The 15836-nt window shown below is 54.6% G+C and overlaps 1 protein-coding gene across 5 annotated transcripts; it reads left to right on the top strand.

Annotated features, from left to right (window-relative positions):
* Positions 1 to 1436: 1436 nt before the first annotated feature.
* On the top strand, positions 1437 to 14843 carry Cant1 (calcium activated nucleotidase 1). Of its 5 annotated transcripts, XM_055592396.1 has the most exons (6): positions 1437 to 1554; positions 2177 to 2328; positions 9179 to 9258; positions 9556 to 10214; positions 12188 to 12391; positions 13011 to 14843. In XM_055592396.1, exons 4-6 carry the CDS (start codon positions 9578 to 9580, stop codon positions 13379 to 13381), a joined length of 1212 nt encoding a protein of 403 aa, XP_055448371.1. In that variant the 5' UTR covers positions 1437 to 1554; positions 2177 to 2328; positions 9179 to 9258; positions 9556 to 9577; the 3' UTR covers positions 13382 to 14843. The 5 variants fall into 5 exon arrangements, with proteins under 5 accessions (XP_055448371.1, XP_055448372.1, XP_055448370.1 ...); XM_055592397.1 differs by lacking the exon at positions 9179 to 9258; XM_055592395.1 differs by lacking the exons at positions 2177 to 2328; positions 9179 to 9258.
* Positions 14844 to 15836: the final 993 nt, after the last annotated feature.

Genomic DNA, 15836 nt, shown 5'->3' with positions numbered 1-15836 from the left:
TGTGAAGCACCAGACATCTCAGGACTCACACCTGTAATCTCACTCAGGAAGCTGAGGAAGAACGATCATTGCAGGTTTGCAACCAGCCTGGGCTACGCAATAAAACCCTGTTTCAATCAAAACAAAACATATATTAATGTGTGTGTGTAGCCATGTGCATGTGTAATCAGGCAAGGAGAGAACTTCTGGTGCCACTAAACTGACAAAATTAAACTGCCATGGAACGCTGACTGCCATCTACCTCAAAGTTTTATTTCATCTTATAAAGGTTAAACCAGGCAGAACTAAGAAACACATTATTTAGAGCCACACAGCTATGTGCTGAGACAGCAGAGGAAGGCAAGAGAATGATGAGCACGCTATTCTGGACCATCCCTACATGTGCTTTTGTAGGGGTGTAAGGAGAGGAGCTGGGAATAGGAGGGAGTATCCGGGGTGCTTTAAAAATACTGAGAGTAATCTGTTATTCCCTGAGTGGAAAAATCACTGATAAAGGGTGTGATTGGGACTCGGTTTGGTCTGACAGGAAAGATCAGCGAATTCAGAAAGATCTGGCCCCTATCCAAGCACAGAGGAAGGAACCCAGCAAGTTTCCGTTTTAACAAGTAATTTAGTATATGTTCTACCGTTACTTGTGTCCCATAGGACATCTCTTAGAGAAATCACAAGAATCTAGCAATAACCGTGGCTGCTAGACAGGCAGGGGTGTAAGAAATGGCTGTTTTTCCACTGCGTGCGGTTTGTATATTTTGAATTCGTCCCCCTCGTGCATCGCTTACTTCCCAGAAGGCTTTTGGGAGACCCCGAGATAAGCCTGACGTGCTGGAGGCAGAGTTAACGTTCCCTGGGTGATGAGGGCCTTTCTTAAAGAGTCCTGCTATGCTACCACTGTCTGGGACTGAACGGGTACCAGGATGCCTGTTCACACAAGAGCTCAGGGTTAGGCAGGGGCCCGGGAAAAGAGGAATCGGGCTCCTTCGTTGTTAAGGGTTGTTGACTGCAGTCGGCGGCGAGGACACACCGCCCTCCTCATCCCGCGCAGATCCCGGTCCTGGTTGTGGACACTGGACAGCAATGTGCTTTGGCCGGCTGAAAGAGCTCAGAAGAGGGGCTGAGAACTAAGACGGCAGAGAGGGTCCGAAGTTCTGAACTTCGTGAGACGAAAGCCGGGAGGACCAGGGAAAGAACCCTGGAGCTTCTGGTGGTGAATGACAGCCACCTCCAGCAGCCGATTTCCGGGTCTCAACTGCGGGCCCAAGCGAAAAACTACGACTCCCAGCAGCCCCAAATTCGGCACGCAGAGCAGAGATTCGGGGGACGAGACAAAACACATAGAGCAAAGGCTGCCGGGAAGACGTGGCTCTAGGCCGGGCGCCACGGAGTGGGACGCGGGGGCAGAGCAGAGGCTGCCGGGAGCGCGCGGCCAGAGTGGAGCGCAGGCGCGGAGCAGAGGCTGCCGGGAGCGCGCGGCGGGGCGGAAGTGGCCGCCTGCTCTGTCCGGCCCTACGCAGGTAGGCGGCAGCCCGCGGGCTCCGGAGCCAGGCTCTCAGCTGGGTGAGTGACGGCGCGCCCGCGGCCGGGTGCCCTCCCTCGCCGTGTTCTGGGGGCCTGTCGCCGCCCGCACCCTTCCGGCCTGGTCTCAGGCACCTCAGGTTCCCTCCGCAGCTAGCCTGTGACCGGTGCTGGACAGACATCTTACCCCCTTTGGCTAGTGTGGGAAACCTCCCCCCTCTGAGCGTGCAATACTATACCGCTGAGGAGTAGTGTGAGACTTCTTCCTCTTTTGACTGACTGACATGCTCCAAGTGCCCCTAGCGACACCCCGTTCCCTCCATACCTGGCCTGGGCAGGGCCTCTCCAGTCTGGCACTTGACCACACCTGTAACAGACCCACCTGTCCACCCCCTCCCGACCTGTAACCACCCACCTGGCTCTTCTTGCTTTCATCAAGATTGGACCTTCCCCTGGGCAGCACAGTGCAGGGTCTATCATTTTTTTTTTTTCCCCAACTATCCGCATTCCCTGCCCTTTCTGCGCACACCCCTTCATTCCCTTCCTGCACATATAACCCCAATCTCGGCTAGGTTCTCCCAGCCTCAAAGACTGGAATCCCCTGGTCCATCCTTGCTAGTTGGTGTGGTAGCTTCTTCCACCTAATAGCCCTTCCTTCCCTTAGTACCCAGGACACACATCCACCTCCAGCAACCCCAAGCAGTCACTCAGGAGCGTCTCAGTAACCAGCCTGGAGCGTAGACCTGGGAACCTGCTCTCATGGTGTCCATGGGACCTGGCTGGCCAACACTTACAAGGGAGCATACGCTGCAGGAGGTGCGTTGATAGCTCCTTCTCCCTGCTTGTCTGTGGGGCTCGACTGGGGAACGTCCTTCTGGACTGGCCCACAGACCCTTCTTCCAGCTGTCCCTCAGACCTCAGCCTAGCAGTCCTGTTGGGACCTGTGAGTGTAGCCTAATTCCTTCTGGATAAGACAAGGGATTTGTGTCACATGAGACCTGGAGCATCTTCGTTTGGCTAGGGACAGAATTCTGGGAATTTCCTTGCTTTCTTTGTTCCATTTGACCTGTTCTCAAAAGATCAATGTTTCTTGCAACTGAGTGGACCACATAATGTGGCCATATTGTCCCTCATTCCCATTACCACTTAAAATATCTTACGTAGCTAAGTGTCCTTCCCAGTACAGTTGCAACCTTACTTTCACGGCCTGCAGCAGCTCTATGGAGGCATTGATTTAAGCTGTCGGTACTTGAGACCATTTTCACCAGCCTGTCCAACAGCGCAGGCCATTTACTGTGCCTGCTGAGCAGAGGACAGGAGGAAAGGTCTAGAGAGTGGTGGAGGCAGGCGTCACATTTTCACCCTCCACCCAAATGTGGCATGTGTGCCCACGTAGCTCCCACAGACTCATGTGACCCTGTCACCTGTGTCTCAGCATCCTTTGCTGTGTGGCTGTCTTCACGGTACAATACAGGTAGGTGTCCCAATGCATTAGTGTGTGCTCTTTCAGAACAGTGGTGCAGTTGTCCACACTCCCTTCCTCTCTGTAGAGTGGCACCAGGTCTCTATTAGAAACCAATGAGTGTTGAGACTTTCTGGACAGCTTGTCTCAAATGCCAACATCGAAGGAATGAAAACCCTGTATACTGACTTCAGAGACTTTTTATGTTGACTTTCCTTTAAATCAATACAAGACAGATAGGCTGGGAGAAAAAATCCTAGAGAAGTCTGCATGGAAAGGCCTTAGAGTTCCTGTTGATGGACCCTTGTCTTGATTCTCCCTGTCTGTCTTTAGTAAGCACAGCCATGAAGTGCTTCAACTGTGTCCAGTGTGGACAGGGCCACAGGAAATTAGCTAGAAGCTCAACCAGCTCTGGTGCATTGAGAGTGAGCAACTGTGAGCAGTGAGGTACAGGTGAGCGTGAGGTGGGACGCATCAGAATGGTTCTGAGGGTCTTGTCATTGTCCCAGGAGCCAGCACCAAGGGGGGCTCCAGGACCGTGCAGGTGGTACCTCGGTGCAGCTGTGCATTCTGGGGGTGAGTGCCTCTCTGAGTTGGACTGGGATTGTCAAACCTCTGTATTTTCAGGCATGCTGGCATCCAGGGTTGGGGTGTCACTTTTACCTGGAGGGCAGCTCCTTTGCTAAGTTCCTCCCGGGCCACTGGGGACACAGGCTAAGCAGATGCAGCAGTGTGTGATGCCACGGTTGAAAACTGGGGAGTGTTCTAAAGCCTCTCCACCAGGCGGAAAAGTCCCTTCGTGAAGAATAGTGAGCCTCAAAATGGCCATGTCCACCTCGCCCCCTAGCCCCTGACTGTGCTGCATTGCATGGAAAGGGAATTGAGGCTGAGAAGATTCCACATGAAAACAAGGAGGCTTACCCGGGAGGAAGTGTGAGGGCCCAGTCGGGCCCTCAAAGCTAGAAGGGGGAGCAGAAGAGCAAGAGGGAAAGACTGCAGAGCGCCACCTGTGGGTATCAGCATTGCTGGCTTTGCCGGGGAAGAAGGGGCCACAGGCAGGGGCTGAGCTCAGCTTACGGATGCTGGCAAAGACCAGGGACTGGATCATCCCCAAGAGCCCAGCCTTTGGGCGTAGCCAAACTTCTGCAGGGCTAGGAAATAAAATAATAGTGTGTGATGTTTCAGCTGTCATGTCTGCACTAATTAGTTACAGCCCCAGCGAAACCAGCGCACTCGTCCTGAGTAGCTGACTAAAAAACAGGCTGAAAAAACTCAGCTGCCCCCAGCAGTACCGAAGTTGACTCAGAAGAGAATTGTTACTGCCTTTGTATGTTTGACACTGGGAGGGGGGTGCAGATGTCAGAGATCCCGGAGCCACACTTGGCCTTTGAGAAGGATATGAGAGCGAAGAGGAGTGGCCTCCATAGTCCCTAGCGCAAACATTTGCTTTCTTCCTCCTTCCCCTGGGCTGTCCACCTTGTCTAAGTTAGGAAAGGAATTCTTAGGCACAGTGCTGAGCTTGGCAAAGCACGAAAGCAGGAGCCAGCTTCCATGCCCAGGTGCCTTACCCGTGGCTGCACACAGGTGTGTGCTGCTCAGCACCTGCCGTCAAAGGCCCTGGCTGGTTGTCTCTTCCTTGCCCAGTCTGTGCTGCTCAGGGGCTTTGTGCTGTTCCATGTGGTAAGAGAGTGAGTGTCAAACTGAACAGAGCAGACGTGTGAGGCCTGTCCACTCTGGTGTGGAAGGAGTCGGGGGAGCCCTTTTCTGCAGGTGTTAGGAGTGGTGGCCAGGAAGTAGCACTAAGAACTGCCCTTCCTTGTCCTGAAGGGGAGGAGTCAGTTTTAGTAACTGCCTTGAACCTGTTTGAGTTGCTACCTGTCACGGGACACACAATCACACACACACACACACACAGAGCATTCGTGAAGAAAGCAAGAAGGAGACAGGCCACGTTGGCTGTAGTTCTGCAGGGTGCTGTATAGACCCAAAGATGCCCATGGAGGTAGGTGCTCTCTGCCCATCCTCTTCCTAACAGTTTGGCCAGCAGCCGTGGCAGCTCCTGGGTACACAGGAAAAAAAAAAAACATTTACTTTTTGCTTGTTGCTTATTCCTTTCATCGTCTAGAAATGTCCTTTGGGTTGGAAAGACAGATTTGTGTGTCTAATAAGGAAGTGAGTTATGGATGGCCTTGCAGTTTTATGCCTGAGGATAATTAACTCTTCACCCACTGCACAGGAGGATTGGGGAGGAAAGGGACCTTGTACCTTTTGGATGGTAGGTACTTTGCAGCTGTGTCACACTGGAGCGGGGATGGCTCAGGAAGAAGAGAGGCAGCAGGGTGCCTCTGAGCCGGTCCGCAGGCCGTGGGCCAGTGCCCTCAGCTGGCCTGGAAGGAATTGTGACTCTACAGCTCTTGGGTTGGAACATGCCGTGCCTCAGGCCAGGTAGACAAACTGGTCACAATCATGCAGATCCCATAATGGCCTCAGGGTTCCTATGTGGGGCTGGGAGGAGGCAAGCCCACACCTGTCCTTTTCTGGGACTGTTGTCCATCTTGTCCCTTGCTACCAGGGCCTCCTGTCTTGTGCCCTTGACAACAGCTACAACCACAAGACACAAGTCAGTCTTAGGCACTAAGCAGCTGGTGTTGGAGGACACCAGTGAGAAAGCAGTTGACTTGGAGTTCTCTTCCTAGGAAGAAAAGAGGAAGACCAGTAGAAGGGCCTTTGATGGGGGTGTTCACAGGTTTCTGGAAGACAGACAGAAGTTGGTAGAAACTTGCTATTGTGGAAATAGTAGTACCTTCCATCCTTTAACCAAAAATTCCTGAACCCCAGAGGTTCCTGCCCTCCTTTTGCTCGTGGAGAGTCTTCTTGGCCAATCCCTTCCCATGAGGTATGGGTTGGCCTGGGTCGGGTGGTCCTTGGGCCACTGTCAGAGGGTCTTTGTTCCTACGGTGCTATGGAGAGTGACATATACAGTGGCCTGAGGTGGCCTGCATCCTCACAGGTCTAGAGAGTCATTGACCCAGAGTATTTGGTTCCATTGTTATTGCTACAGCGCCCAAATTAGAAAGCAGGGCCAAAATTAGGGTATCCTAGAGTTCTTTCTAAAGGTTCTGGAGGGTACTCATCCTTGTCTTCTCAGCTTCTCAGGCATTCCTTGGCTTGGAGCCATATGAATACCCCAACTTCTGCCTCTGGTCACGAGCCTTTTCCTTTAACACCCCCCCCCCTGACCTTTATAGAAAACACATGCAAAGGCTCAGCACTCAGGAGGCTGAGGCAAAGGCCAGACCCTGACTTGAAAATGAAAAAAGAAATGTCTATGATTGGGTCCACCTGGACAGCCTCCTCACTGAGGCCCTTAATCGCTCCTACAAAATCTGCCTTGGCATGGAAGGTTCCTGCACAGGGACATTAGCAGCCTCCCACAGTAGGGATAACTGGCCGTGTGAGGACACATGGTCAGAGGGGCGGCACAGAGAAAGCATGGCTGGCATGGCACTTGGAGGGGGTTCTAGATGGCCTTGTGTGGTCAGAGGGGATGTGCATCCCAGGTAGAAGGTCACACGTGTTGTCTGGACACATGGGCTCTGGATTGGCAGAGCTGCGCTTGTCTGAAATCATGGTTTGTGGAGGCTGGCCTGAAACACAAAGCCAGGCACTCTGAAGCTGCGACCAGTAAGGAGAGCTTGCAAGTAAGAAGGGGTAACAGGCGCCTCTCCCTCCATATCCAGCTTAACTGTCAGCAGATGTGGGAAGAAAGACCCAAAAAAGGGAAGCCCTTGTTTGAGGTCTCTAACTGGTCAGTGGCAGAGCAACAGTTTGGACCCTGAAGTTCTGGAGCATTAGGTCTGAAGTCTGGGTGATACAGGACCAGGCCCAAGGCTTTGGGGAAAAAGAAGAATGCAGTCTGCTCCTGGGATGGTTTGGGGCGCTGGGCAGCCCTTCCCTAGCAGAGAGTTCTGCCAAGAAGCTGCTTTGTACCCACTGGCCTGCAGTCAGGGGATGTGTCTAGGCAACAAAGACACATAGAATAAAGAACATGGCACCTGCCAGCATGTGGGCCAGCAGAGAGGACTCCCCGACTCTAGGAGGGACAGTCTGGAGAGCCACAGAAAGCTTGGGCATGCAGACCTGAGCCTATGGCTGCAAGAGGGAGGGAAGTGGAGTGCTTTTGAGATGGAGAGTGGGGTGCTGGGGCAGAGGTGAGGAGACCTGCTCCTCCACAGACATGGAGGTCCTCGGTGCCCCTGAGAGGCCAGTCCAGGAGCACACGAGCTAGACAAGTGGACATGATGTCTGCAAACCAAAGGAGGCACCCAGGAACCAGGGTCAGCCCCTGGGATAGCCCATAGCGTCCCTCTACCTGAACAGAGGTGTGGGCATACGCGCCGCACCCACCTTGGCGGCTACAGGAGCCTCTTGGTGCAGGCGGGCTGGTGACGAGCAGAACAGTGAGGGTGTGGTGGCTCACAGGAGTACAGTTTGTTGAACAGGAACAAGCAGAAGGGTTCCAGAGACCAAGGACGATGACGTGTCATAGTATGTGGCACTCTATATAGTAGTCACGTCTGTTGGGCCTGCTGCTCATGTCTGGCAGCTGAGTGGCTTGTTCGTCAGGGCCTTTGTCTAGAGTGTGCACTTCAGAAGGACTAACGGGACCTCACCGTGTGTTGATCTCTCAGTCCAACAGATGTGTGCTCATTTTGCCTTGGCTACTAGCTCTGAGCTGGGTGCCAGAGATGGAGCAGGAAGCCCTGAGTTGGTGAAGCTCCCAACAAAAGGCGAGCAGATGGAGGAGTCTCCCAGGACCCCTGGGGGTGTGAGAGAAGCAGCTGTGCAGAGCAGGGCAGCCGTCCTGGGTGAGGGGATGGTGTGAGGCTTGCTCTGGAAATATGGACCCTCATGGTGAGGACCAGGAGGGACCAGGGAGGACCATGCAGCCATGAAGATCACATGGCATGTAGTGCTGGCTGCTAGGTGGCAAAGGGCTCTCAGGAGGACTGGGGCAGACTGTCGGCATGGTCTGGGTGAGGGGTGGTAGTGCAGGTGGGTAGTTAGTCAGACAGGTTTTGGATGGAACAGGCTTCCAAATGGGGAGCTATTACTGTGTGACAGAAGTATAACATTCACACCAAAACTGCACTTTTTCTTCAGTTTTCCGTGGAAATTTTGACTTGGTTGTGGTGTTCATGGCAGCCTCAGCCATTCCTGAGGAGGATTGGGTTAATCGGCTTGAGGTTGGGGAGCTCAGACTTATATTTTGAAATAGTGCCTAAGGTGCAAGTTGGACTCGGAGCGTGGCAGCAGTTGACACCTGGCAGGGCTCAGTACCGTGTCCAGGATGGGGACACAAGCACTCTGAAGCCATGTGACAGGAAAGACTGTGTGAGGCGGAGCCTGAGTGGGTCCCAAAGAGGCACCACAGACATGGGGTGGGGACACTTGGGGGTAACCAGTCCTGCAGCCATTGCTAAAGGATGGCTGTGTTGCAAAGTGGTCACGGCACAGCGGCCCCATAAGGGCACAGAGCCTTCTGCCTTTGCTGTGAACAGCAGGTCCTGCAACCACTGTTCCCCTTGGACCTGACATTGGCTAGTAAAACCTGAGCACATCCAGGAACCGGTGGCCTGTGAGCAGCCCACAGCATGGGCAGAGAGCCCTCTGCAGCCGCCAGATACCAGAAGCTTGTAATTGGAGCACATGGGCACCCCTCAGACCAAAGCTACAGGAGCCCCCCGGCCTTCCCAGGTGCTGTGTGCAGCATGTGCCCATCCATTCTTCTGATCTGTGGAGGCAGTGGCTGTGGCCAGTATGCAACAGCCTTATTACATCCAGATGAAGGACTGAGGGCCTGAGTAGCGACTGTGCCTTCTGGGCAGCTGTCTGGAGACACACACCTCTCCACCACAGCCAGCATTGGCTTGGAGGCTTTGTGCCACTGGTATGGTCTGCTAGGAGCAGACAGGGCAGGTAGTGGTGAGGAGGTGGACTTCCCAGCTTCCTCCAGTGTTCTGGGACTGTAGCTGTGCCACAGTGTAGAGCCCAGCTTGGGTCTAGAACCAGAACCCTGCCCCAGGTTAGAAGTTGAGCAACATGCAAGACTCAGTCCCTGCACCTGCTGTGCTAATAAAAGAAAAGTGCCAAGCGACAGCACCAAAAACTGCCGTGTGGCTTCTTTGTGTTGAACCATTACAGGATCTGCCCGGGAAGTAAAGGCTCGGTGGCCGCAGGCTGCTGCGTGGGAGGCACTGTTGGGGCGCTGAGGCTGGGCACCAGTAAGTGTTGCCATACCTGAGAGCAGGGTGGTGGGGGAGACTGAGTCAGGCTCAGATCTGCCCCTCTGTTACAGTGTGCCAGCTTGCAGGCCCTGGCCCTCACTAGCACATTCCTCTGCGTGTATTACTTTGGAAATACTTGCCATCCTGCTGAATAAGAATAGCTGACTTCATCCGGGGGCTGGGGTTCAGCCAGGACACTGCTGCCACGAGGTGCTGTCTTCAGTCTGTATGACTGGGGGCTGGAGAAGCAGCGCCCGCCTCAGCTCACTCACTGCTCTCCCTTCCCCGATGTAGGTTCTGCCCAGCGTGCAGTCTGATGCCCATCCAGCCCTGTGACCACCGGGAATGGAATGAGCCTATGCACTCCCTCCGGATCAGTGTAGGGGGCCTTCCTGTGCTGGCATCCATGACCAAGGCCTCGGACCCTCGCTTCCGCCCCCGCTGGAGGGTGATCCTGACATCCTTTGTGGGTGCTGCCCTCCTCTGGCTGCTGTACTCCCACCATCAGGCCCCAGTTCTGGGCAGGACCCCCACCCACAATGCACACAGCTGGAGGCTCAGCCAGGAGCGTGTCTCTCACTACAATGACACCTACCCCCTGTCACCCCCACAGAGGACTCCGAGTGGGATTCGGTACCGAATCGCGGTCATTGCTGACTTGGACACGGGGTCCAGGGCCCAGGAAGAAAACACTTGGTTCAGTTACCTTAAGAAAGGCTACCTGACCCTGTCGGACAGTGGGGACAAGGTGACTGTGGAGTGGGATAAAGACCACGGAGTCCTGGAGTCCCACCTGGCAGAAAAGGGCCGAGGCATGGAGCTCTCTGAGCTGATCGTCTTCAACGGAAGACTCTACTCCGTGGACGACCGCACAGGGGTCATCTACCACATCGAGGGCACCAAGGCAGTACCCTGGGTGATCCTCTCCGATGGCGATGGAACCGTGGAGAAGGGTGAGTGGAGCTCTCTGTGGGCTGTGCTTCCATCAGCTGTCATGTTCCTTACTGCTGTGGCAAAACTGACGAGAGTAACTTAAGGGGAGAAGGGTAACGGCTCAGTGTGAGGATATAGTCCACCAGGGTGGGGTCATGGCGGCAGCAGGGTGAGGAGCTGCTCACACTGCCCTCAGGAGGCAGAGGTGAGTGCTGGTGTGCAGCTTACTCCTTCTCACCCAGCCCAGGCCCCAGCCCGTGGACCGTGCCACCTACATAGGGTGAGGTTTCCTGCCTTAGTTAGCTCGTCTGGAGACTCCCTCAGTGATCGTGGATCCCATCAAGGGACAGTCCAGATCTACCACAGAAAGTAACCCACATCCCTGTTAAAGGCCCTGCACATGCAGAAGGTGACGATTGACTCAGCTCCGACCCACCCTCCCACCCACTCACCTCTGCCCTTAGCAGAGTTTTACTGCGTGTACATGGAGCTGTTTCTAGAAGTTTGAGCTGATCACTGGGAGCCCTTTTCAGAATGAGCCAAGGCTGTGTGCACTGCCTCCCTTTCCCTCCTCTACTCTGGTCCTTGTCGTGTCTTCAGAGGTGCTCCTCCCACCAGGTGCTCACTGTGATCTCAGGCCCAATTCAGTTTATTGGGACCACAGGTCAACTGCTGCTACCCCGCCCTGCTCTGAGCACAGTTCAAGGGTCTGTGTGCTGAGCAGCAATGACTCCTGGGAATAGAATCTGGTATTAGCCCCATGTGTAGCAGAGAGGGAGGGAGTGCTTCCACAGGACAGAGCTGCTTGAGCCTTTAGCAGATCTCAGAGCAAGCCAAAGATCACCACAGTCTCCCTGCAGTGGAAGGGCTGCATTAATCCCCTGCGCTCTCTGCTCGGCCCAGCCTGGTGATAAAGTCTCTACTGTTTGTCCAAGGCTGAGCTCTAGGGAGTGGGTGTCTCCACCTAGGTATCGTGACTGTCACTCACACATTTCGTGCCCATCACGGTCAGGGTTATAAAATTGTGTTGTGTGGGTAGTTCTTCCTCCTGAACGGGAAGAATGCAGGCTAATGGGGTGCTCAGGGCTGAGCAGTGACTGTAAATCCAGAAGGGTCAGAAGACTGGCAGATGGGGAAACTTCTCATAGAGGCAGCTCAGAAGACTCGTGAGGTCACTGGGGGGTACAGGAACCAAGCTGGTCCCTCCAGAGCTACTGTAGGATGTGCCAGAAGCTGCCATCCTCTTTCAGTGGAGAGGTGGGCACAGCCCTAGCTCCCCAGGGGCTAAGGAGCTCGCAGGAATGTTGGAGACGGTGTGTTTGGGAATGTCAGGAAGATGAATGTGCTGGAACAGTGCAGGCAGGCTTCGTCAACAGGAGGCTTGCAGCAGGAGGGTTGGGTACAGTCAGTCAGTTAAAGGCAGCTTCAGAGTCAATGCTCTGAAATAAGACAAGGATGGGAACAATCACTGCCTGGTCTGAAAGACCCTGTCACCCTGCTTTCTCCCTCAGCTAAGGGAAGAACAGACTCACATGATGGTGGTCTACAACCCTGGCAGGCAAGAGGCAGAAAACGGGTAGCCCAGTGGTTAGGTATCAGCTGTGGCCCATGTGTCAAAGAACTGCCACAGTACTTGAGAGCTTGGACTGCTGCAGCTCACCGGGCTCCCGAGGCTGCTGACATCACACACAAACTGGGATAGGGGTTGCTGAAGGGTGAGTGAAGAGCTGTGACATCTCCGGATAGTCTGGTGTGGTTTTTGAGTTGGTAAACAGGCGGTGCGGCTCCTTGGAAGGAAAGGAGAGAGAAAGAGAGCACGTGGGCTTTGGGACTCGACTCAGGGTTCTGCCGGGCTCCTTTCTAGGCCTCTCATGCCAGCCTCAGTGGGACCCCAGCGCCTGTGCACGCCGCTCTGCAAGCCGCTGACAGCACAGGCAGGAGGCAAGCTGTCAGGAGAGGGGCCCAGGTCTCACACTCACCCCTCTTGTCCCAGGCTTCAAAGCTGAGTGGCTTGCTGTGAAGGATGAGCAGCTCTATGTGGGTGGCCTGGGCAAGGAGTGGACCACCACCACAGGGGAGGTGATGAACGAGAACCCTGAGTGGGTGAAGGTGGTGGGCCACAAGGGCAGCGTGGACCACGAGAACTGGGTATCCAGCTACGATGCTCTGAGAGCTGCTGCCGGAATCCGGCCTCCAGGTAAGAGGCCTGTCTCTTCGCACTCCCAAGTTCAGAGCTCTCACAGCTCTCACAGCCTGCTCAGTTCTGCTGATGATAATCATTGGCTCTTTCCAGTGAGCCATTTGTTTCTGTCCCTCACTGGTCTCCACAGTGGCCCCTCATCTACAAAAAGGGTTCCTAGCCTAGAGCCCTCCTAAGCAGAGGAGGGGATGGTGGGCCTAAGCTGCTCCTATGGGCTCTGAGGAGTGTGACCTTTGAATGGAGAAGCCTGAGTCAGATGTGGGGCCAAGTCAGCAGGGAGACCCAGAGAACTATGCCATGATGAAGTGGGAGAAATGCGCTTCCCTCAGCTTCGTGGCTGCTGCTCTGCCTTTAGGATCCCCCTTTTGACTCTGACCTGTGTGCCCTGTGACTAGCACCAAAATCACAGGGCAGCCTGGGGAGGAATGCTGTACTGTCTGGCTAGGCTGCATGGGCTGCATGGTTGTCCCAAGTAACTGAGGGCAGCTGCAGACTAGAGGACTGTGAGTGAATGAGGCCCCAAAGGGCAGCCTCTGGGGTGGCAAGACCCTTGAGAGGAGGGGCTGTGTGGGTTAGCAGGGTAGGTGGTGACTGTGGGTCTGTGCTGCCACCCCAGGCTACCTCATTCATGAATCTGCCTGCTGGAGCGACACACTGCAGCGCTGGTTCTTCCTGCCACGCCGGGCCAGCCACGAGCGCTACAGCGAGAGAGACGATGAGCGCAAGGGCAGCAACCTCCTGCTCAGCGCAGCCCAGGACTTCAGGGACATCTCTGTGAGGCGCATAGGGGAGCTGGTTCCCACTCACGGCTTCTCATCCTTCAAGTTCATCCCTAACACTGACGACCAGATCATCGTGGCTCTCAAGTCCGAAGAGGACAGTGGCAGGGTCGCCACCTACATCATGGCCTTCACGCTGGATGGCCGCTTCCTGCTTCCAGAGACCAGGATCGGTAGTGTGAAGTATGAAGGGATAGAATTCATCTAGTAGAATAAGCCCCATGCACAGCAGGGTGAGGGCAGATGGCCCGAGCTACCAGGACTCAGTTTCATAAAACCAGGAATGCACTTTCACTTGTTTGCTTTTTTTCTTTTTTTAACTGAGAGCTGGATGCCTGGCTAAAGATTTCCAGAATGGGGAGCTGAGTCCCAGGCCATATGACACAGCTTTGGGTGTGATGACCTGAAGCCAGGAGCAAGGGCGAGGGCCCTGTGCGGGAACATCCAGCAGGTCCTCAAGTCCACCCAGGCCTCGCTCTGTACTGCCCCCTGGTGGTAGGGCTTGTGCAATGCTGCAGGTACCTGTTGAGCCCCTGGCCTTCTGAATCCAGCCATGCCTGCCCTCTGCTGGCCTCACTTGCCTTTCCATGAGTTCTCTGGCCAGTACATATTTCTGAAGCAACCAGGTGTGTTAAGCCCTGTTCTAACCCTGGGGGCACAAGGCAGTTTGCGGTGGGCCTGCCAGATAGGTACCCCACCTCCTCTTGTGTGACCTTGGCATTCCACACACTGCAGGAAATGTTTACATGGCAGGGTGAGGGCCTTACCCCTGAGGATGCACCTGCCCACACAGCTGAAGCCACTCTTGCACAGGATTATTTGTGAACTGTTTGTAACTCCAGTCTCCCCTCCGAGGATTCTGGGGCTGTGCAGCCCTTTAGCGTCTGAATTATTAATTTATTTTTATTAAAGCAATTTCTTTTCCTATAGAACAGGGTCACCAAGCCATCACACAGCGAAGGTGGAGTTTCTACATCTCCCAGCAGCGAGGGAATCACCCCCACAGCCACAATGGCGGCATTAGCTTTACCAGAAAGGGTCTCTGGATCCTTGGCTTCTGCCATCAAGCAGCTTCCCAAAGCTGCCATGCTTTCCGCTCTCAGCAGCAGCTGAGGGAGGGCTCTGGTCCCAACAGGCCTGCCCCTGACTACAGACTGTCCCAGTGCCCCTGTTTCTCGTGGGCTCCTGGTGGGTGGTTAGCAGCCCTCTCCTGGGGAGCTTCACTGCTCTTTGCTGTCACCTTCTGTCCATGTTCAAGAGAGCAAGGGCAGCAGAGTCAGGCTCAGAGGCTGTTCTGTAGGTAGCAGCCACCTCTGCCTGCAACACCCTTAGGATAGGACACAGGTACTGCTGTGGGCAGAGGACCCTGATGGCCCTCACAGACCCCTTCCATGGGAAGTTAGGAGGCCACTGCCACTGGGGCCTGACTCCCCTCTGCCCAGCAGGCTGTTGCTGACTTGTGGTGACATCTTTACCTCCTCGATGTGTGTCAGCTGTGTGGGTTTGTGTGATTCTGAAGTGAAAGAGATGAAATGAAGGAGGCTGAGAGAGGCCTGGGACCCTCATGGAGGAGCCCTGAACACGCCCTCCTTTCCCTGACATGAGCACAGTGATTGTGTCATTCCCTCCCTTCGTTTGTTTTGTAAACAATAAAGTGTCAGGGAAATGTGCTTCTCTTGTCTTGTTGGCTGTGGCTGGAGGGCTCTGCCCCAGAACATCTGAACAGGGGCTGCAAGCTGGGGGTCCTGAGATGGCACCTCACCTATGCCATTGAAGCCTGGAGAGTGAAGCCCGGTCCAGCTTCCCAGGCTTGGATCTGATGGGAGGAGCTGTGTGTAGAGACCGGCTCCAGCACATCAGGCTCCGACCTATTCCATCTCTTCCCACTGTGGCTATTCCTGGAGTCAGGACATAACCTGACATGCTGGAACCTGGACCACGGTACTTACAACAGGCGGAGGCAAAGAATAATGACGAGTGGCCACATCAGCAGAGGGACAAGGTCCAGAGTGGACCAACAAGGGGCCTCGGCGTGGGTAGTGCTTGCCACACAAGCCTGACAGACTGAGTGAGCCTCAGAACCCATGGTGGAAGGAGGGAGCCGACTGCCCAAAAGCTGCTCTCCAAACTTCTCATGCCTCCCTCTGGCACATGTGCCCACATGCACACACACAGATTCATGCAAGCTGTGGACATTTTGGTTTATGATATGTAAAATGGTTTTGTTCTAATCCCAGGTGGGCAGTCTTAGTTTGTCCACACCTGTTAACTGTCTCCTGCGGATCGTGGCCTTTGCCAGCTGGAGTTAGCTGAGTTCTGAGGACTTGGAGGGGTATAAATACAACAGCCCAGAAGAAGATGACTCGGTGGCTTGGAGGAGGAGGAAGACTACTTGCTGTTTGCTGTCTGCAGGTTCCCTGGACTTCTGGATTTCCTGATGGCGGATATTGGTATTGTCCCTGAAAGGATCCTATGACCCTACCCAGCGGGAAGAAGTAAAGAGGACCACGTCCCCTTTTCTTTTCCGCCATTTTCCCCTGGCTGGGGTTGGGGGCTGGAAGGGAGGCATAAGCTTTAAGGAACCCCCAAATAAAGCAGTGTTTGAAAAACTAGCACCTACACACGCACGCGCACACATAAGCAGGCACAGAGACACGTGCACA

Source organism: Psammomys obesus, unplaced genomic scaffold (genome assembly GCF_907164565.1).
Source record: "Psammomys obesus unplaced genomic scaffold, mPsaObe1.curated_primary_1811, whole genome shotgun sequence".
Taxonomy (NCBI): Eukaryota; Metazoa; Chordata; class Mammalia; order Rodentia; family Muridae; genus Psammomys; species Psammomys obesus.
Note: the sequence above shows the minus strand (reverse complement) of the source record. Positions and strands in the feature narration are given on the sequence as shown.